The sequence below is a fragment of the Rhipicephalus microplus genome, chromosome 1, assembly GCF_043290135.1.
Source record: "Rhipicephalus microplus isolate Deutch F79 chromosome 1, USDA_Rmic, whole genome shotgun sequence".
Classification (NCBI taxonomy): Eukaryota; Metazoa; Arthropoda; class Arachnida; order Ixodida; family Ixodidae; genus Rhipicephalus; species Rhipicephalus microplus.
This window is the reverse complement of record NC_134700.1, coordinates 76,668,402-76,686,689: the sequence shown is the minus strand read 5'-3', so window position 1 is coordinate 76,686,689 and position 18,288 is coordinate 76,668,402. Positions and strand designations below refer to the sequence as shown.

At 44.9% G+C, this 18,288-nt stretch overlaps 1 protein-coding gene across 2 annotated transcripts in view; it reads left to right on the top strand.

Moving 5' to 3' along the window:
* Positions 1–18,288, top strand: part of LOC119178679 (venom metalloproteinase antarease-like TtrivMP_A) — a 369,468-nt gene that overhangs the window by 135,319 nt on the left and 215,861 nt on the right. For both annotated transcript variants that reach the window (XM_075881864.1, XM_037429911.2), the window contains one exon: positions 10,270–10,400. In XM_075881864.1, coding sequence (XP_075737979.1) covers positions 10,270–10,400 — 131 coding nt within the window. The remainder of the gene's footprint in view (positions 1–10,269; positions 10,401–18,288) is intronic.

Genomic DNA, 18,288 nt, shown 5'->3' with positions numbered 1-18,288 from the left:
GCGAGTTGGCCGTGTGGAGCATCAGGCCCGAAAGAGGCGTCGTCACCTTTTTCAACTTGCGGCATAAGGTCTCACAGATTATGGAAACGGCGGCCCCTGTGTCGATAAGCGCTTGTGCGGCTGTCCCCTCAACATTGACGTCAATAACGTTTTGCGGCGAGAAAGATGGAGGCCTTAAGCAGTTCGAATTGTATGCAGCTGTTGCCTCCGGAGCTGCAGCGATCAGTTTCTCTCTTCCGTAGCAGGTCGGCGACGCATAGGTGACAGGGAGCGTCGTCGGGGCGATGGTGACCGATGGTTTGCGTAGGGTCGATGACCGTCAGTGGTGTATCATGATGGCGTCCCAGACGACCACGCAATTGGCCTGCCTACGGTTTCAACTGGAGGGGGATCTCGGCGACAGTGGCGGGCGACGTGTCCAGCGATACCACAGCCGAAACAGATGGGCCTATTATCCGGCTTCTTCCAAGCGTCTGAGCGACGGTGAAATGGAGCTGAATATCTCACATAGGTATACGGCGCAGCAATCGGGGTTGCAGGAATGACGTAGGGCGGCGTGGCAGGTTGAGCATACGGCATACGCTGTTGCGTAGGCCGAGAAGTGACGGCGGCGTAAGTGAGAGGCGTAGTGACAGGTGGCTGCTGATGCATCGGTGGAAGGGCCTCAGCGACTTGGGTCCGAATGGCGTGTTGGAGGTCCGGTGCCAAAGCTTGCGCGGGCTCATGTGTCAGTGGCAGCAGTGACAGCTGGCGCGCTACCTCTTCGCGGACGAAGTCCTTGATCGTCGAAAACAGCGGCTGCTGATCGGTAGGATGGGCAGCTAGGTGCAAGCTTGCGAGCGTGTCTGGCGTCGTGACGGCTTGACGAGCAATTGCGCGCTGCCTACGCAACTCATCGAAGCTCTGACAGAGGGAAACGAGCACAGCAATTGTGGGGGAATTCCTCGCGGGCAACATCTGAAAGGCGCCGTCGTCAATGCCTTTCAAAATATGCCTGATTTTTTCTTCCTCAAGCATGGTAGAGTTGACGCGGTTGCATAGATGCAACACATCTTCAATGTAGCCCGTGTAGGTCTCGCCTGGTTGCTGCGCACGGTGACGTAAGCGGTGCTCGGCTTGAAGCTTGCGTGCCGCAGGTCGTCCAAAGGCGTCCGTAATAGCCGTCTTGAATGCAGACCATGTAGTAATGTCAGCTGCGTGGTTATTAAACCACAGTTGCGCGGTGTCCGCAAGGTAGAATGTGACGTAGCCCAGCTTATTTGGGTCATTTCATTTGTTACTTGCGCCGACTTTTTCGTACCTGGACAACCAATCTGCGACGTCCGACTCAGTGGAGCCCGTGAGGATAGGAGGGTCTCGTTGAGGATACACGGCACCGCAAGTGACATGGACGGTCGAAGGTCCCACCTGGAGAGGCGTCTCGGTGGCCATGTTCGTGTCACGTAGTGGGGGAAGCTTACGGGAGCGAAGTTCCAGGTTTGTACGGGAGTCCACACACCTCCACCAGATGTCACGCAGTTTATTTACGTACAGACCTACTGGAAGGCCGAGGAACGCCAGAAGAGCGAGGAATGCCAACAGGCCAAAAATACAAAACAAACGCAAGCTCGGGTCGCGCGTGCACCAACGCTGTGGCTTGCCGTTTCATGCTGCTTCGTCGTCGTTCGCATAGTTCCCTACAATATATATATATATATATATATATATATATATATATATATATATATATCAGAGATAGCAGTTCATACCCAAGGGCTCGTTTTTCCGTGTTTTGACACACAAGTAATGAGATTTAACAGACTATAATGCCATGAAACGTATAGAGAAGTTAATAAAACCAATGTGATGTAAATAAGAAATAAGAAAAGTGGGAGAAAAAATGACTTCCCGTGAAAAGGAATTGAACCTACGACCTTCGCATAAAGCGTTCGATGCTCTACAAATATATATATATATATATATATATATATATATATATATATATATATATATATATATATATATATATATATATATACTTGTAGAGCATCGAACGCTTTATTCGAAGGTCGTAGGTTTAGGTTGTATAAGAGGGACAAGTAATCAGCTGCCCGCTCATAATAAGTTCACGTGCTACGTGACGCCAAAACATGCGCATAAGAGTGTTTTCACACTCGTTGTTTGGCTTATAGATGGCGCTGACTGTCGCTCCTACTTCTAAATTCACAGATAAAACCCAAAAAAAAAGCGGATGGAGGGAGGGCCGCTGTGATAGCTCAGTGGTTAGAGCATTGAACGCGTAATTCGAAGGTCGTAGGTTCGATTCCTGCTCACAGTTGGTAATTTTTTCATCCACTTTTCTTTCTTCTTATTTACATTCCATTGATTTTAATAACTTCCCCTGTACGTTCCTTGGCATTACTCTCTGTTATATCTCAATAATATTGTGTTAAAACACGGAAAAGCGAGCCCTTAGGTGTACACTTCTTTCCCTATATATATATATATATATATATATATATATATATATATATATATATATATATATATATATATATATATGTGTGTGTGTGTGTGTGTGTGTGTGTTTGTGTGTGTGTGTGTGACGCAATGATGACTGCGTGACGTGGCCTGGCTCATACGCCATGTTTATTGTTTATTCCACTCTCACTTCTTTTTCCTCTACTTCTCCTAACCGTCCCTGCCTTCTTACGTCACAGGATTCCCCCTCCCCTCGGAAGAAGTTGCGTCAGACGAACAGAAATTATAAACTGAACATGCACGACTAAAAAGTGAACACCGTCAAGAAAGGGAAGATCGTTCCATGTCCCAGGAAGTTTCCTTAAGCACACATAAGCTTCACAGGAGAGTGCAGCAGTCCAGTAAGTGCTGGAATTCTGGTGGGCGAGGCTGACTGTTGCGTACTGGAAAACACAATTACACATTGAACGTTGAAACTGCAGATGATGAAACTGATTGTATACTTGCAATGAATGAACGTGGTGCGAAGGCTTTGGAGCACCAGCAGCACGGTTTGCCTAGGCGTCGTGCACTTTGCCTTGATTGGTACACATGCAGTGCCACCCGTCTGTGTGTTTGTTGACCAAGACTGATGCGGTGATTTCTGCGTCCTTCCGTAATACAGGGTGTGGTTTTGCGCCTTCTTCGTCGCTTTGTGTCCTGTTGTCTGAACAGCTATGATTGTAGACTGACTCTTGATCTCTTCTGGAGAAAACTTGTGCAATGTTCCTTTTTGCGAAAATTTCGAATTAGAAGACTTGTTTGTCTTAAGCACGACATATTTAATTTGTCGTCGCTTCACTTGACCCGCTTGTAGACGCCTTTGTTTAATCCTCGTGTGTTCTTCCAAAGATTTTTCCGTTCGTAGTCGTCCTTGCTGGTGTAGCCCATGGAGACTCTGTTGTTCTTGGGCTTCCTTCTGCTGGCATTGATAGTGTTCATGTGGTAGGAGCTGAGGTGGCAGTCGTTTTGACCATGGCACTGAGTTTCTGGGCAGCTTGATGTGGTGTCCAGTAGGCAGATGGCAGTCAGTGGACTGTTACGCTTCATTTCGGGTAATGAAGGTTGTGCCCTCGAATTTACTGGAGACTCTTTGGAGGCTCTTGTGACGCCATTCCTAATAGACGCTTCTAGCTCTCGGCAACGTGTGCGACTTCATGGTTTCGAGCCTCCTGTGTTGTTAAGACTCTCAGGTGTCCGTGCACTGAATGGTGACACCGCAGCAGGCGAAGTATGGTTAGATTTCAGTCGGAAATGTTTGTCTTTCTGTGTAACTAACGAGTTAAGTTGTTCTGATGCATGCATCAGCACAGAAGGGCCAGAGCCTGGCTGAGCATCTTCAGGGTTCCCCACCTCTATATCAACCGTAGTAAGCATGTCAGATCCGAGGGCAGCGCTGTGAGCAACTGAAGAGCCAAGCGACAGAAAAGTAGGAGGTGGTCGAAGTGCGCGAGACGTAAAGTACTGTGCACAGGGTGGCTCTCTAATGTGAGTGCTACGGTGCAATGATGACGTAAAGGTTGGTTTTCGATCGGGCAGTTGCAAAACGCGGTGCGGTGGAGGGTACACTCTTTCTGCAAACAGATCTGGCTGCCTTTCATTGAGAGCGTGCTTTAATTGCTCTTGTTTCAAAGGCCAATTCATTTTTGCTGTCCCAATGCGTGAGCAGTGCTTTCAACTGCGGCAACCGAGTGCGGTTGTCTGTGGATGGTCGGTTATAAGCGAATCTTCGTCGTAATCGTCATTGTCTTCTTTAAACCAAATGATCATTTCTTGTTTTATCTTTTCCCATGACTCGTCGTTTTTAAATATGTGGCTGAGGTAGAATTTGAAGGCCTCACCGGAAACGCAGTCAGTAAAGTTGATGATCATCTCCCATTTCGACCATGATGCAGCGGTTGCGTGGAGCTCGAACAGGTCGAACCAGTCCTGTACAGGTCCATCGTCCACTCCTCCAGTGTACTTGGGGATGGGAAAGGCAGTCGATGATGCTGGCATGGTGCTGGTCGCTGTGTGCGGCCAGGAGATAATACCGTAGTCTATGTACGGTCAGGGCGTCTTGTGGAGAACTGCAGCGATGATGCGACACTGATGAAGTGGCTGGGAGGTCTTCATACTGCCGACTCGTGGGACGCTATGTCTGGGTGACGTGGCCTGGCTCATACGCCATTTTTATTCCACTCTCACTTCTTCTTCCTCTACTTTTCCTAACCATCCCTGCCTTCTTACGTCACACACACACACATATATATATATATATATATATATATATATATATATATATATATATAATGTGTGTGTGTGTGTGTGTGTGTGTGTCATAACGGTGAAGGCAAAAAAATTGCCCGCAGCTTCCCTCGGGGGAACACTGAGGAGGATGCGGAGCATATAATTGGTTAACGGGGTGTTAAAGTGCGACTTACTTGGGTCGATGGCTAAATTGGTTAACGTGGTTGTGAAATGGGGTGTTAATTTGCGACCTACTTGGGTCGATGGCTAAATTGGTTAACGTGGTTGTAGGAGGGGGTGTTAAATGAGTGAACACGTACACACGTATGCGAAAGGGAGGCGCTGGTCGAAGGGACGTCGATCATTGTGTTTGTGGATTCGTTGGAATTCATTTCACCGTGACCTTGGACGTCGACGCGCCGTACAAACCAACCGACGAGCGGCAACTGAGTGAGCGAGCGCCGACCTTGAGTATATATACAGCGCGACGGAGCATGCACTGTCAGCTGTCGAATGTTCGAGAAGGGGGAGAAGCGCAACGGCGCATGCGCGCGCGTCAGCTGCCGATGTTCTCGAAGCGCGACAGCGCATGCGCGCGCGTCAGCTGCCGATGTTCTCGAAGCGTGACGGCGCATGCGCGCTACATTATACAGCTAGCGAATGTTCGTGAAGAGGAGAAGCGCACGCGGTGTGTAGAGGAGGAAGGGTGCACAGATGGTGGAGGAGTGAAGCGCGCGCGGTGTGTAGAGGAGGAAGGGATGCACAGATGGTGGAAGAAGGAGGAGGAAGCTTGCGGACGGCGCCGCACTACAAGCCTCGAGTATTAGATGCCCCGCATCTAAAAACAGCCGACACTGTCCATATACTATCTATCGCTATATATACAAACGTAAGCGTGCCTGACAAACATACAATAGTGAGCACCATTCGTTGACACGAATTTGCCTCAAAGCCTATCACTTTGGTGTAGAGATAGCGCCTCATGCAGTGCTTCACAATACATTCATTCCCACAGTGCGTGGGATCTACCGATTTTTCCTCGAGGAAACCACCGAGGTTTTGCGCAAGTACACATGCTTGAAAATATTAACCACAGAGAGGCATTCAACAAGTGCGGCGCTAATATTTCTTTGGGAAGGATTTCATCATGCGCACTATACAATACAGCGAGGCATCCAATGTAGCGTTCACGCGTGCGCACGCTGGTAACAGCGACGCAACGTTAGGAAAACGTGAACACTCTATAATCTGACGTCAGGCACGACCAGCATCCGCCGGCACGAAATACGACGATCTGCATTTCGTGCCGACGCGTTACCCAGACAACACTGCGCCTCCCTCTTTTGCGACGGAGGGACGCCGGACGCGCTGAAACGTGCAGGCGTTTAAGCAACGCAGCGCTGCATGCGCCGGCGAATATATGGCAGGACTGGCGTCTGGCGTGGCAACACAGGCATGACACGACGAATAGAACGCCGGCGAACACGCGCACCGCGTCACGTCGAAATGTATTGGCGCCTTGACTGTGGCATGTAGTCATGTTATTACATGACACGAATCTCATGATTATCATGTTTGCACCAGTCATATATCTTCGTCATCCATTCAAATACTGTAATACCAAATTTGGTATATGTGACGCTAGCGAAACGGCCGCAAGCGCATCTTGAGCGTGGCATGTAGTCATGTTGTTACATGACAGGCATGTTATGATTTTCATGTTTGTATATGTCAATTACCTATGCCGTTCGTTTGTGTCACGTAATACTTAGTTTGGTACGTGTGAAGCTAGCGAAATGGCGGCAAGCGCATCATGAGTGTCGCATGTAGTCATGCTGTTACAAGGCACGCATGTCATGATTATCATGTTCGCACCAGTCACATACCTTCGTCATTCATTCGCGTACTGTAATACCTTCCACATGCATATATGTCAATTAACGCACGGCCCTCAGTCCCCAGCAGCTGTGAAACAACTGACCACGGCGGCGGTCAGATCTGCAACGCAGCATAGGGTGCTAAGAATCTCTGGATACGGACAGGCCGCCATTGAAACCTGAACTTGGCAACGTTTAACGCTAGAACCTCATCTAGTGAGGGAAGTCTAGCTGTACTATTCGAGGAGCTAGAGGGTGTCAAATGGGATATAATAGGCCTCAATGAGGTTAGAAGGACAAATAGGCATATACGGTGCTAAAGAATGAACACGTCCTTTGCTATTGGGGCTTGGCTGACAGAAGAGAACTGGGAGTGGGGTTTCTAGCTCACAGAAACATACCTGGCAACACAGAGAAATACTATAGCATTAATGAAAGGGTGGTAGGTATCGTAATTCAACTGAATAAAAGATACAAGACGAAGGTGGTACAGGCTTACGCGCCTACATGCAGCTATGATAATGCTTCAGTTGAAAGCTTTTAGGAAGACGTGGAATCGGCAATGAGTAAGGTAAAAACGCAGTTTACTACACTGATGGCATAATTTATTGCAACGGTAAGGAAGAAGCAGGCTGGAGACCAGGCTGTAGAAGATTGTAGTATCGGTACTAGAAACGCCAGAGGAGAGCTACTAGTAAAATTCGCAGAACACAATAATTTACGGATTTTCAATACCTTTAACGAAAACGAGGAAACCGCAAATGAACATGGAGGAGCCCTAATGGCGAAAATAAGAACAAAATAGACTTTAAAATGAGTGCACACCCAGGCACCGTGCAGGATGTGGAAGTGGTTGGCAAGGTACGATGCAGTGACCATAGAGTGGTATGGTCTCGAATTGGCCTAGACTTGAAGAAGGAACGACAGAAACTGATACGCAAGAAGCCAATGAGCTAGCACTGAGAGGGAAGGTACAGGAATTCAAAGTCTCGCTTCAGAGCAGGTGCTCGGCTCTTAGCAAAGGAACCAACCTTAGTGTACATACAATGAATTATAATCTGACGAGTATCATTACGGAGTGTGCAGCGGAAGTTGGAGGCAGGATAGTTAGACAGGACACTGTCAAACTTTCCCAGGAAACGAAGAATCTTATTAAAGCGTCCTATCAAGAAAGTATCAAGTACAACAGACAAAATAAAACTGGCAGAGCTTTCGAAGTGGAATAATAGGCGTAAGGTATGCGATGTAAGAAGGTATAACACGGAAAGAATTTACCACGCTCTGAAAAACGGAGGAAGCGTCAAAGCAGTGAAGAGGGAACTTGGGATAAGCGAAAATCGGATGTATGCACTAAGGGAAAAAGAAGGAAAAATAACTACCAATATGGATAGGATAGTTAAATAGCGGAGGAGTTTTACAGAGATCTGTACAGTAGAGGGGTCAATCATGACCTTAATACTATAAGAACTAGCATTAACCCAGGTGACACCCCACCAGTAATGATAGAAGTCAGAAAAGCTTTGGAAAGCATGCAAAGAGGCAAAGCTGCTGGTGAGGATCAGGTAACATTAGATCTGCTGAAAGATGCAGGACAGATTGTGTTAGAAAAACTAGCCACCCTGTTTACGAGGTGTCTCCTGACGGGAAGAGTAACAGAGTCTTGGAAGAATGCTAACATCATCTTAATACATAAGAAAGGAGATGACGAGGACTTGAATAATTACAGGCCGATCAGCTTGCTCTCTGTAGTATACAGGCTATTTACAAAGGTAATTGCTAACAGAGTAAAGAAAACATTAGAATTCAATCAACCAAAAGAACAAGCAGTATTTCTAACAGGCTACTTAACAATTGACCAATTTCATGCTATCAATCAGGCAATAAAGAAATGCTCAGAATATAAGCAACCACTATACATAGCCTTCGTAGATTACGAGAAGGCATTTGATTCAGTAGAAATTTCAGCCGTGATGCAGGCATTACGGAATGAGGGCGTCGATGAAGTATATATAAACATCCTGGAAGAAATCTACAGAGGATCAACTACTACCATAGCGCTGTATAAAGAAAGCAACAGAATACCGATCAAGAAGGGTGTAAGGCTGGGGGACACAATCTCCTCCAATGCTATTTACCGCGTGCTTACACGAGGTTTTCAGAAGCCTAGGACGGGAACAGTTAGGAATAAGAGTTAATGGAGAGTACATTAGTAACCTGCGCTTCGCCGATGACATTGCATTGCTGACTAACTCAGGGGACGAATTGCAACTAATGATTACGGAGTTAAAGAAGGAGAGCAGAAAGGTGGGTCCTAAAATAATCTGCAGAAAACGAAAGTAATGTGCGGCAACCTCGCAAGAGAACAGCGCTTTGAGATAGGTAATAGTGCACTTGAAGTTGTAAGGGACTATGTCTACTCAGGACACGTAATAACCATGGAGGTGAACCACTAAAAGAACAAGAATTGAGTGGAGCAAATTTGGCAAGCACTCTCAAACTACAACGAGTAGATTGCCACTATCCTTTAAGAGGAAGGTTTATGACAGCTGTATCTTGCCTGTACTTAGCAACGGAGCAGAAACCTGGAGACTTCCAAAGATGGTTCAGCTTAAATTGAGGATGACGCAGCGAGCAATGGAAACAAAAATGGGAGGTGTAAGCTTAAGAGACAAGAAGAGAGCAGAGTGGATTAGGGAACAAACGGGTGTTAAGGATATCATAATTGAAATCATGAAGTGAAAATGGACATGTGCCAGGCATGTAGCACGAAGACAGGATAACCGCTGGTCAATAAGGGTAACTAGCTGGATTCCCAGAGAAGGCAAGAGAGTTAGGGGGAGACAGAAGGTTAGGTGGGCAGATGAGTTTGCGGGTATAAATTGGCAGCAGCAAGCAAGGGACCGGGTTTAATGGCGGAACATGGGAAAGGCCTTTGTCCTGCAGTGGACGTAGTCAGGCTGATGATGATGATGATGGTGGTGGTGGTGGTGATTAATGGCGAATTCGGTGTATGTGACGCTAGCAAAACGGCCGCGAGCGCATCATGGGCGCGGCGTGTTAGTCATGGTGTTACAGACATGATCTCATGTTTTTCATGTTAGGGTCTTTCGCTTCTGTTCGCCATGCAATCTAGTCATACCATACCAGTTCTGCAGCATGCCGTGTGCTGTAGGACCACTAGATGTAAATCATGACATTGATGACATACGTGTCAAGATTTTCAGGTTATGACTAGTCGAATAAGTTCTTCATACAGTCATGTTATGCCATACCAAGTTTGGTATCGATACGATTATCTAAACAGTCAGAAGAGCTTAAAGTCGTAGGCGGATAGACAGATAGATAGATAGATAGATAGATAGATAGATAGATAGATAGATAGATAGATAGATAGATAGATAGATAGATAGATAGATAGATAGATAGATAGATAGATAGATAGATAGATAGATAGATAGATACGCTCAAAGTCACCGAAGCTCGCTAAGAAATGCTTCGCATTTAAAAAAACGTAAACAGGGGTTGTGGCATGGCCACACAACCCCTATGTACAGAGTTTTTCATCAAGCTAGGGAAGTGTTTTATTGGAGTCAATTCAGCAAGATCTCTTATGTATCAAGGAGAAGGCGGCATGAAACCACTAATTCACTGTCATCCTTTCCAGCTCCGCAACCACGATCCTCAGGATTTCACAGATTTCCCGTAGAAGTTCACATCGTTTCTGACAAGGCGCATCAGCAATACTTCAAGGAGAACTCCAAATTGATCGCATATTTGGCAGTGATGATGAACGCGGTAAGATTATCTTGCTTTGTTTTCCCAAAAACTTGTGTGAACTCTAGACTCCAAACATCTACAAACAATTTTATGCTACTTCATATTAACACACAAGCTATGTTCTGGCTTTTTCACAACGCTTTATGGAACACTTTCTGGCAACAACGTTCCCTTCTCAATCATCCGGGATAGTATCAGCATAGAAAGCTTGCTTCCTGTGACGTAAGCATGTGGGTGATGAATTCTGTCCCAACATCGCAGACTGCATGTTAGCATCATTGTTGTATTCGTCACCGCTAACTATGATACTCGTCCCGCGACAGTAAACGGAGCACGTTACCACCCTCCGCTACCCATAAAAAAGCTACCATGTTAACACCATGATTACCGAAAAAAGTAATGGACGTTGCTACTGACGTTACTTCATGATTAGACACTCTAATCAGCGTGTTCTCACGCTGTAAAAACCCAAGATATCGGAACTTTACAAACACAATATTTTTTTACATATCAAAGTTGTAATCCTAAGAAAAATCTTACCCGAAAGTCTGTATTAGCGAGCATAATTTGCGCAATAGTTCCACACGCTGGCAGTGCTACACTGCCTTAGTTTGCACGATTGCAGTGGCTGCTTCTCACGCTGTGGCACCTGGAGAAGCTATTTATCACAATGGGACATTAAACACAGAGCATAGAGAATGGGAAACTGAGTAAAGAGCAAACACTTCTTCTATAGAGTCATGCGACTGAATCAGAGAGCAAAGACATGAAAAAAAGCGCTTCTCCGTCTCCTGAAATGTATTGGGACATCAAGTTTGCAAGATTTGGTATTGGTTTCACGCGCGCGCAGATTTAGGTGTGTCACACGTCTTTTCTTTTCCTTTTTTGTCGTTACATCTGGCCTGTGGTTCACACCTAATAATGGCCAACGTGATAATTGGTTTTGTTATCATTAGCGTAAACTGCATGGCGAAAATTATTCACGAGCCGTCATTGCATCTTGCCTAACGCACGATTCATTTAAATAGGCAGAAAGAAAGCGCGAAAAATCCCAGCATATGCACGTAGTGAATGAGGAGGAGTGGGGCGAAACATCTGTCTGTCTGTCTGTCTGTCTGTCTGTCTGTCTGTCTGTCTGTCTGTCTGTCTGTCTGTCTGTCTGTCTGTCTGTCTGATACTGCCGGTAACGCCTGATGCAGGATAAGCTTAGACTGTAGGAGCAGCTTTGCCCCTAAAAATCACCCAGTCAAATTTATTGAAGGCAGCCAACTCTTGTGTTGTAGCCCCACTAAACTACAGACGGCCTGCTGCCACGCCAAGTGCCACCGGCTTGTGTCAGCTGAAACAAAATTAAAGAACGTGTCACCTCAACATTTGTATCGTTAGGATACAAATGTTACAAAGGGTATGATCATCTAACGCTTGGCATTAAAAACAAATGCAATATTTTTAAATGACACTGTGAGGAATACTCTAGGTTCTCAATATGTATATTTCTAAATACACCTTAATATACGCACCCTCAAACTCACGAGCATGCATATCTATGTTCCAGTATTCCCGATGAAATGCCACGTACAGTCAGAACCGGACCAGTGCGTTATCATGGATGCAAACTTCTTAAAACAGCTTGATTTATTGACTGATTGATTGATGTGTGGGGTTTGACGTCCCAAAACTTGGCAGTGGCGACGAACACGCTTCGATATCGCCTAATCCTTGCTGCCTTTTCGCTGCAGATCGCTGCTTCTGCACAGCTGCACTTCGCACTGGAATCGGCGCAGATCATCGCACCTGCATACGTGATCAGCTGGCCCAAGCAAACTGCGACCAGGAGGTGCTACCGTCAGCTGTTTCCGGTGGCACTGCCGCATCACGGGACAGCGGAGACGTCTATAAAAGGCTACGTCGGCTGCGGACGGCTTTCACTTGGCAGTGGCGACGAACACGCTTCGATATCGCCTAATCCTTGCTGCCTTTTCGCTGCAGATCGCTGCTTCTGCACAGCTGCACTTCACACTGGAATCGGCGCAGATCATCGCACGTGCATACGTGATCAGCTGGCCCAAGCAAACTGCGACCAGGAGGTGCTACCGTCAGCTGTTTCCGGCAGCACTGCAGCATCACGGGACAGCGGAGACGTCCATAAAAGGCTACGTCGGCTGCGGACGGCTTTCACTTGGCAGTGGCGACGAACACGCTTTGATGTCACCTAATCCTTGCGGCCTTTTCGCTGCAGGTTAGTGGTTGAACATTGTAGCTGTTTTTTCTTTTTTTTTCTCGTCGTCGCTGCCAAGCTTGTGAACTTTGTGACTTTCTTTTTCTGTAACGGACGCGTAAGCGCATACTGTTGTTGTTGAACTATGGCAAAGGAACTGTTAAAGCTCAAGTAAGAACTATGGGCGGAATTCAAACAAGAGCTTGCAAAGTATAAAGACATGAATGAACGGGATCTTCGAACGGAAATTCGAGAATTAAGAACTGAGTAGCGGAATATGACTAACAGCATTGAATTTGCTCACCAAACAATTGAGGAACTGAAGCAAAAGCTGAGAACTGCGGTCTCGGTAAATGTTGAACAAGAAAAACAATATGAGCTTCTTCGGGCTAAGTGCACAGCTTTGGAGTCTAGAGGGGCTGACATGGAAAGGCGACTCCTGCTTGCCGAGCAGTACTCTCGCAATGTCAATCTAGCAATTCAGGGCGTTGCTAGACAAGAAAGTGAAAGCGTGCCGCATATCCTGTCAATGATCGGGAGTGCCATTAAAGAGCCAATCAGAGAAGCCGACATAGAATCTTGTCACAGAGTGCCTACGCGAAACCCTGAGCGATCCAACATCGTTGTACAATTCAAATCAAGAGCGAAGCGTGATGCAACTCTGAGGAAAGCAAAGAAGGCTCGACTAACAAACAAAGACGTGGGACTAGATATCTCGACACCGATATTCATCAATGAGCACCTTTGCCCGACATTGAAACGGCTACTTGGAATGGCAATAAAAAAAACATGAATGCAACTGGAAATCTGTGTGGACAGCGAATGGCAAGACTTTCGCGAGGCAGAGCGAGCTTTCAGCTGTAATTCAGATTCACGATGAAAGTTCTTTATCTAAGATAACTTCTAGTTCGTAAAGGCTCACTGTTTGGTCCAAGAAAGATGGATTACCACGAGTTCGTATTGCCTCATTTGCTTAGTGCTCAAAACAGATTCCATTTGACTGTGTTGCATTTCAATGCTCGATCTGCAGAGTTTAAGAGTGACGTCATACACTACCTTCTCAATGATTTGCACTTCAAGTTTCAAGTCATAATGATGACTGAAACATGGTATGACGGCGTAAGCGGCAGAAGTTTAGTGGATGAGGCATTTTTCCTTGACCGTCGTAACAGGCGTGGTGGAGGCGTTGCTATTCACGTAGACGGTTGCTGGAAGTATAATTTAGTATCGGATTTCTGTGTCACGTGTGAGGACTACGAAGTATTGGCACTCAGGCACAATTCAGACATGATAGCTGCTGTGTATCGTCCTCCAGGGGGCAATATTTTGAGCTTTCAAAGCTTTTTTGATAAATTTCTGCATTACGTATCGTCCAATAAATTTACACTGGTATGTGGTGGCGATTTCAATATCAATATCTTGAATGATAAGCCTATTACCATGGATTTTTTGAACATGCTTCAATGTGCCGGATTTAGGAATGTCATTTCCATACCAACACGTGTTACACCATTATCTGTCTCGTGCCTTGACTTAATAACAAATATCGAAGCCAGTGTATTTCAGTGTGGAACAGTTTCATCAGATATAGGTGATCATTGCCCGGTATTTATGTGTTATTCCCACAAGCCGAATATTAAGGAGATATATCGTGAACCGTACACAATACAAACTGTAACAAACCACAGTTTGGAATCTTTTAAGAAGGATATTAGTGAACATGATTGGTCTTTTCTTTTCAACTTAACTTCTGCAGACTAAGCCTATCGAAAATTTCTTGCTGTCTTTGTACATATATACGTAAAACAAACACTTCCCATTCAAGCAAGTTAAACTATCGAAAAAAATACGTAAACCATGGGTGACCCCCTCTCTTGCTAGTATGATACGACTTAAGAATCAACTTTACAACTTATTCTTGAAATCAAGAGACAGATTTGGCAGAGTTTAAAAAAACACGTTACAAGCTGAATCGGGAGCTTAAGCGAGCTAAGGTAACTTACTACGAGAAAATGTTTGCTGAAAGCACCCAGCAAACACGTGACGTTGTTTGGCGCTTAATTAATGATGTGCTTGGTCGCGGTAAGCGGGACTCCGCACCAGCTAAGATTACCGTTGACAATGTCGAGCTCGCTGGTAAAGAACTTGCGAATCACTTGAATGATCATTTTGTCAATGTGGGTGTATCAGCAAACGCGCCTTTGCAGGCAGACTCTTTGAGGGCTACACCAGGAAATAAACGCCCCGACAATATTTTTCTAGCACCAACGGATGAACGAGAAATTTACACGACATTCATGAACCTAAAGAACAGTAAGGCACTAGACATTGACAACATTCAAATGAAACCTATAAAATATGTCTTAGATTGCATTACTCCTGCACTCAGCCACATTTTTAATTTGATACTTATGTCGGGTGTTTTTCCAGAAGATATGAAAAGAAGCAGAATGGCTGTGTTGTTCAAGGGTGGTGACAGTAACCTGGTGACTAATTATAGACCTATATCTATTATTGCTGTGTTTTCTAAGGGATTAGAAAAGTTAATCTATACGCGTATATCTGCCTTCTTCTGCTCCAGAAATATAATCACTGACTTTCAGTTTGGTTTTAGGAAAAGAAGGTCAACGGAGACGGCCCTATTACCACCTAAGGAAATGATACTGCAAAATTTTGAACGAAATCTTTTGACGTTAGCTGTTTTTCTTGATTTAAGCAAGGCTTTCGATTGCATTAATCATACCATTTTACTGCTTAAGCTAGAATCATACGGATTCCGTGGCACGTCACTTCAGTTGATAAAGTCATACTTGCAAAATAGACAGCAATGCGTTCAGTTAAGCACTCATACGTCATCATATTTACCTGTTCTAAATGGTGTGTCCCAGGGAAGCGTACTGGGGCAGCTATTATTTGATGCTTACATAAATGACATCGTGGATATTGATCCCAGTGTGAGCATTGTTATATATGCTGTAGACATGAACTTACTTTTTTCAGGCCCTGACGCAAATGAGATAATTATCCGGTGTAATAAGCTATTGAACAAGCTTTTCTTGTGGTCTAGCAAACATTTATTTAAAATTAATCCACTGAAAACAAAAGCCATCGTATTCCGAGCTAAAAACAAAATATTTTCATCAACACAAGCATTAGCTTACGCAGGTGAAGACATTCGTTTTGCGGATGAACATAAAATTCTTGGCGTCACGTTTTCATCAAACCTCAGCTGGAACCAACACGTCGTTGACATCTGCAAAAAAGCCTCTAGTTTAGTTGGTGTGCTAGCTCGTTGTAGATATATCTTACCCGCAAAGGTGAAACTGCAAATATACCATGCTCTTTTTCTTTCGCAGACAAATTACTGCAGTTTGGTGTGGGCAACCACGACAAGAACGAACATAATGAAACTTCAGACCATGCAGAAAAAAATATTAGACATGTCGCTAATTTAGATTATTTGTCATCCACACAATTTGTGTGTCGGGACTACGGTATTATAAAAATGGAATATATGTATATCTTTCGCATTCTGCGATCCTGCTATTTCTCTTTCATTTCGTTTAAACGATTTATTAAAAATACCGCATGTCTAACGGCAAAAAATGTTTTGTTAGGAACAAGAAGCAGTGATGTTTGGATTGTTCCGAGGTTTCTCAATAATTACAAATCTCAAACATTGCAATACAATTTACCAATGATTCTCAACAAATACAATTACGTAAACAGTTTCTCATTAAAAGAACTACGATCCTTTTTTGTAAATATAGGCTAACATTTTCACGTTGTAGAATGTGCTGTCTGCGCGATAGTACAATTTCATTTTTCTTTCAGTGTGTGCATGCATGCTGTACCGAATGGGTTATATGATAGAATTCTGTCTGTATAATTTTGTTTGTCTGACATGCCATGTATATTGTATGATGCAGCACATACACAAGGACCAAATTTGTATATATCTTCCCTGATGTTTTCATCATTTATTTATTTTTAATATTTTATTTTTTGGCAATAATGGTGTTATGGTTGCTGCATTTTTATTTTGTTTTTTCTTTGTTTTTTTTTCTTTTTGCTCGCGTCCATGTAATCTTCTGTGCTATGCTGGTATCAGGATGTTTCGTAGGAATGTATATATATGTTTTTATTACACCGTATTTGGTATTGTAATGTTATACACATCTTTGTTATTGTCCGACCTGCCTTGTATAGGGTTCACTGGCCTCGTAAAGCTGTCCATAAACAGCTTTTAACCAGTGAACCTCTCCAGAACCTGTTTCTTTCTGGGAAAATAAAATGATTTGATTTTGATTTGATTTGAAAACTACCACATGAATATGAGAGATGGCGTAGTGGAGAGCTCCGGGAATTTCGACCAGCTGGGGTTCTTTACCGTGCACCCAAGGATGAGCACACGTGCCTACAACATTTTTGCCTTCACCTAAAATGCAGCCGTCGCAGCAGGAATTCGATCCCGCAACCTGCGAATCAGCAGCCGAGTGCCTTAGCCACTATACCACCACGGCGGAGCTCTTACAACAGCTTGAAATAAACGTGTGGGGTGAAATCGTTTTTGGTTGTACCAAAACGAGCATTTTCGAGGCATGCAGTACTTCGCATTAGTGCAAGTTATAATGCCCCAAGCGAAACACGCACGACATGCGTTTTCTTCATCGTACGAAACACTCCTTGCGTTTTCGATGTATTTGTGCATTTGATTACACCGAAGTATTGTCAGCTCAAAACGCGAGTGCCAACATAAATGCACATCAGGGCGATGTGAAAGTCGCCCCGTAGCTTTTATATATGTTTATGTAGTAACACCCGATTTCTAGCTGCGGGGCAGTTATATCCAACGTACCGTAAGCATAACTGCTCCTTTATTCATTGATATGTGAGGTTTGACGTCCCAAAACCACAATATTATTATGAGAGACGCCATTGTGCAAGGGCTTCGGAAATGTTGGCGTCCTGTGGCTCTTTAACGTGCACCCAAATGTGAGCGCACCGGCCTACAGCATTTTTGCGTCCATCGAAAATGCAGCCACTGCAGCCGCCATTCAATCCTGCGACCTTCGGGTCAGCAGCCGAGTACTTTAGCCAGTAGACCATCGTGGCGGCGCTAAAGTATGCCATACGTATGGTTGCAGTACGTTAAGGTAGACAAAAGTGTGGGTTCTCACTTTGGTCTCTAAATTTGAAGCAGACGACACCTTCTTGCCGTGGCTAAAACCCCACCATCACGCAAAACATCGCTCAATTTCCCAACCTCTCGAAGTGAATAATAAAAAAATCACAGCATACCTACATAGTGAATGGAGATGAGTGGGTGAAGCTTGATAAGTTCATCAGTAAACCTTGAGTCCCCCGTGCCCTTGCGCATTTAATCATCATGTAAAGACGGTAACCACACGCTGCAGCTGTTTTCCGAGCCCTCCGCGCCACCAGATTGTCCTCGTCGCTCATACTCGAAGCACACAGGCTGCCTGCGAAAGAGGAAGTGCGCCAAGAGCGAACGCACTTTATTCCAAGAGCGTCTACGGTCTCTTGTCTCACGAGAGCACGCATCGAAGTGGATGGATGAATGAATGTATCCGGCTGTGCCCTTTAGATTGGGTGGCGGCTCACGCCACCTAGCCAAAAAGTTAAGTGTATCACTATGTGTTGAAGGCTTGAATTTCCCTCGCGCCT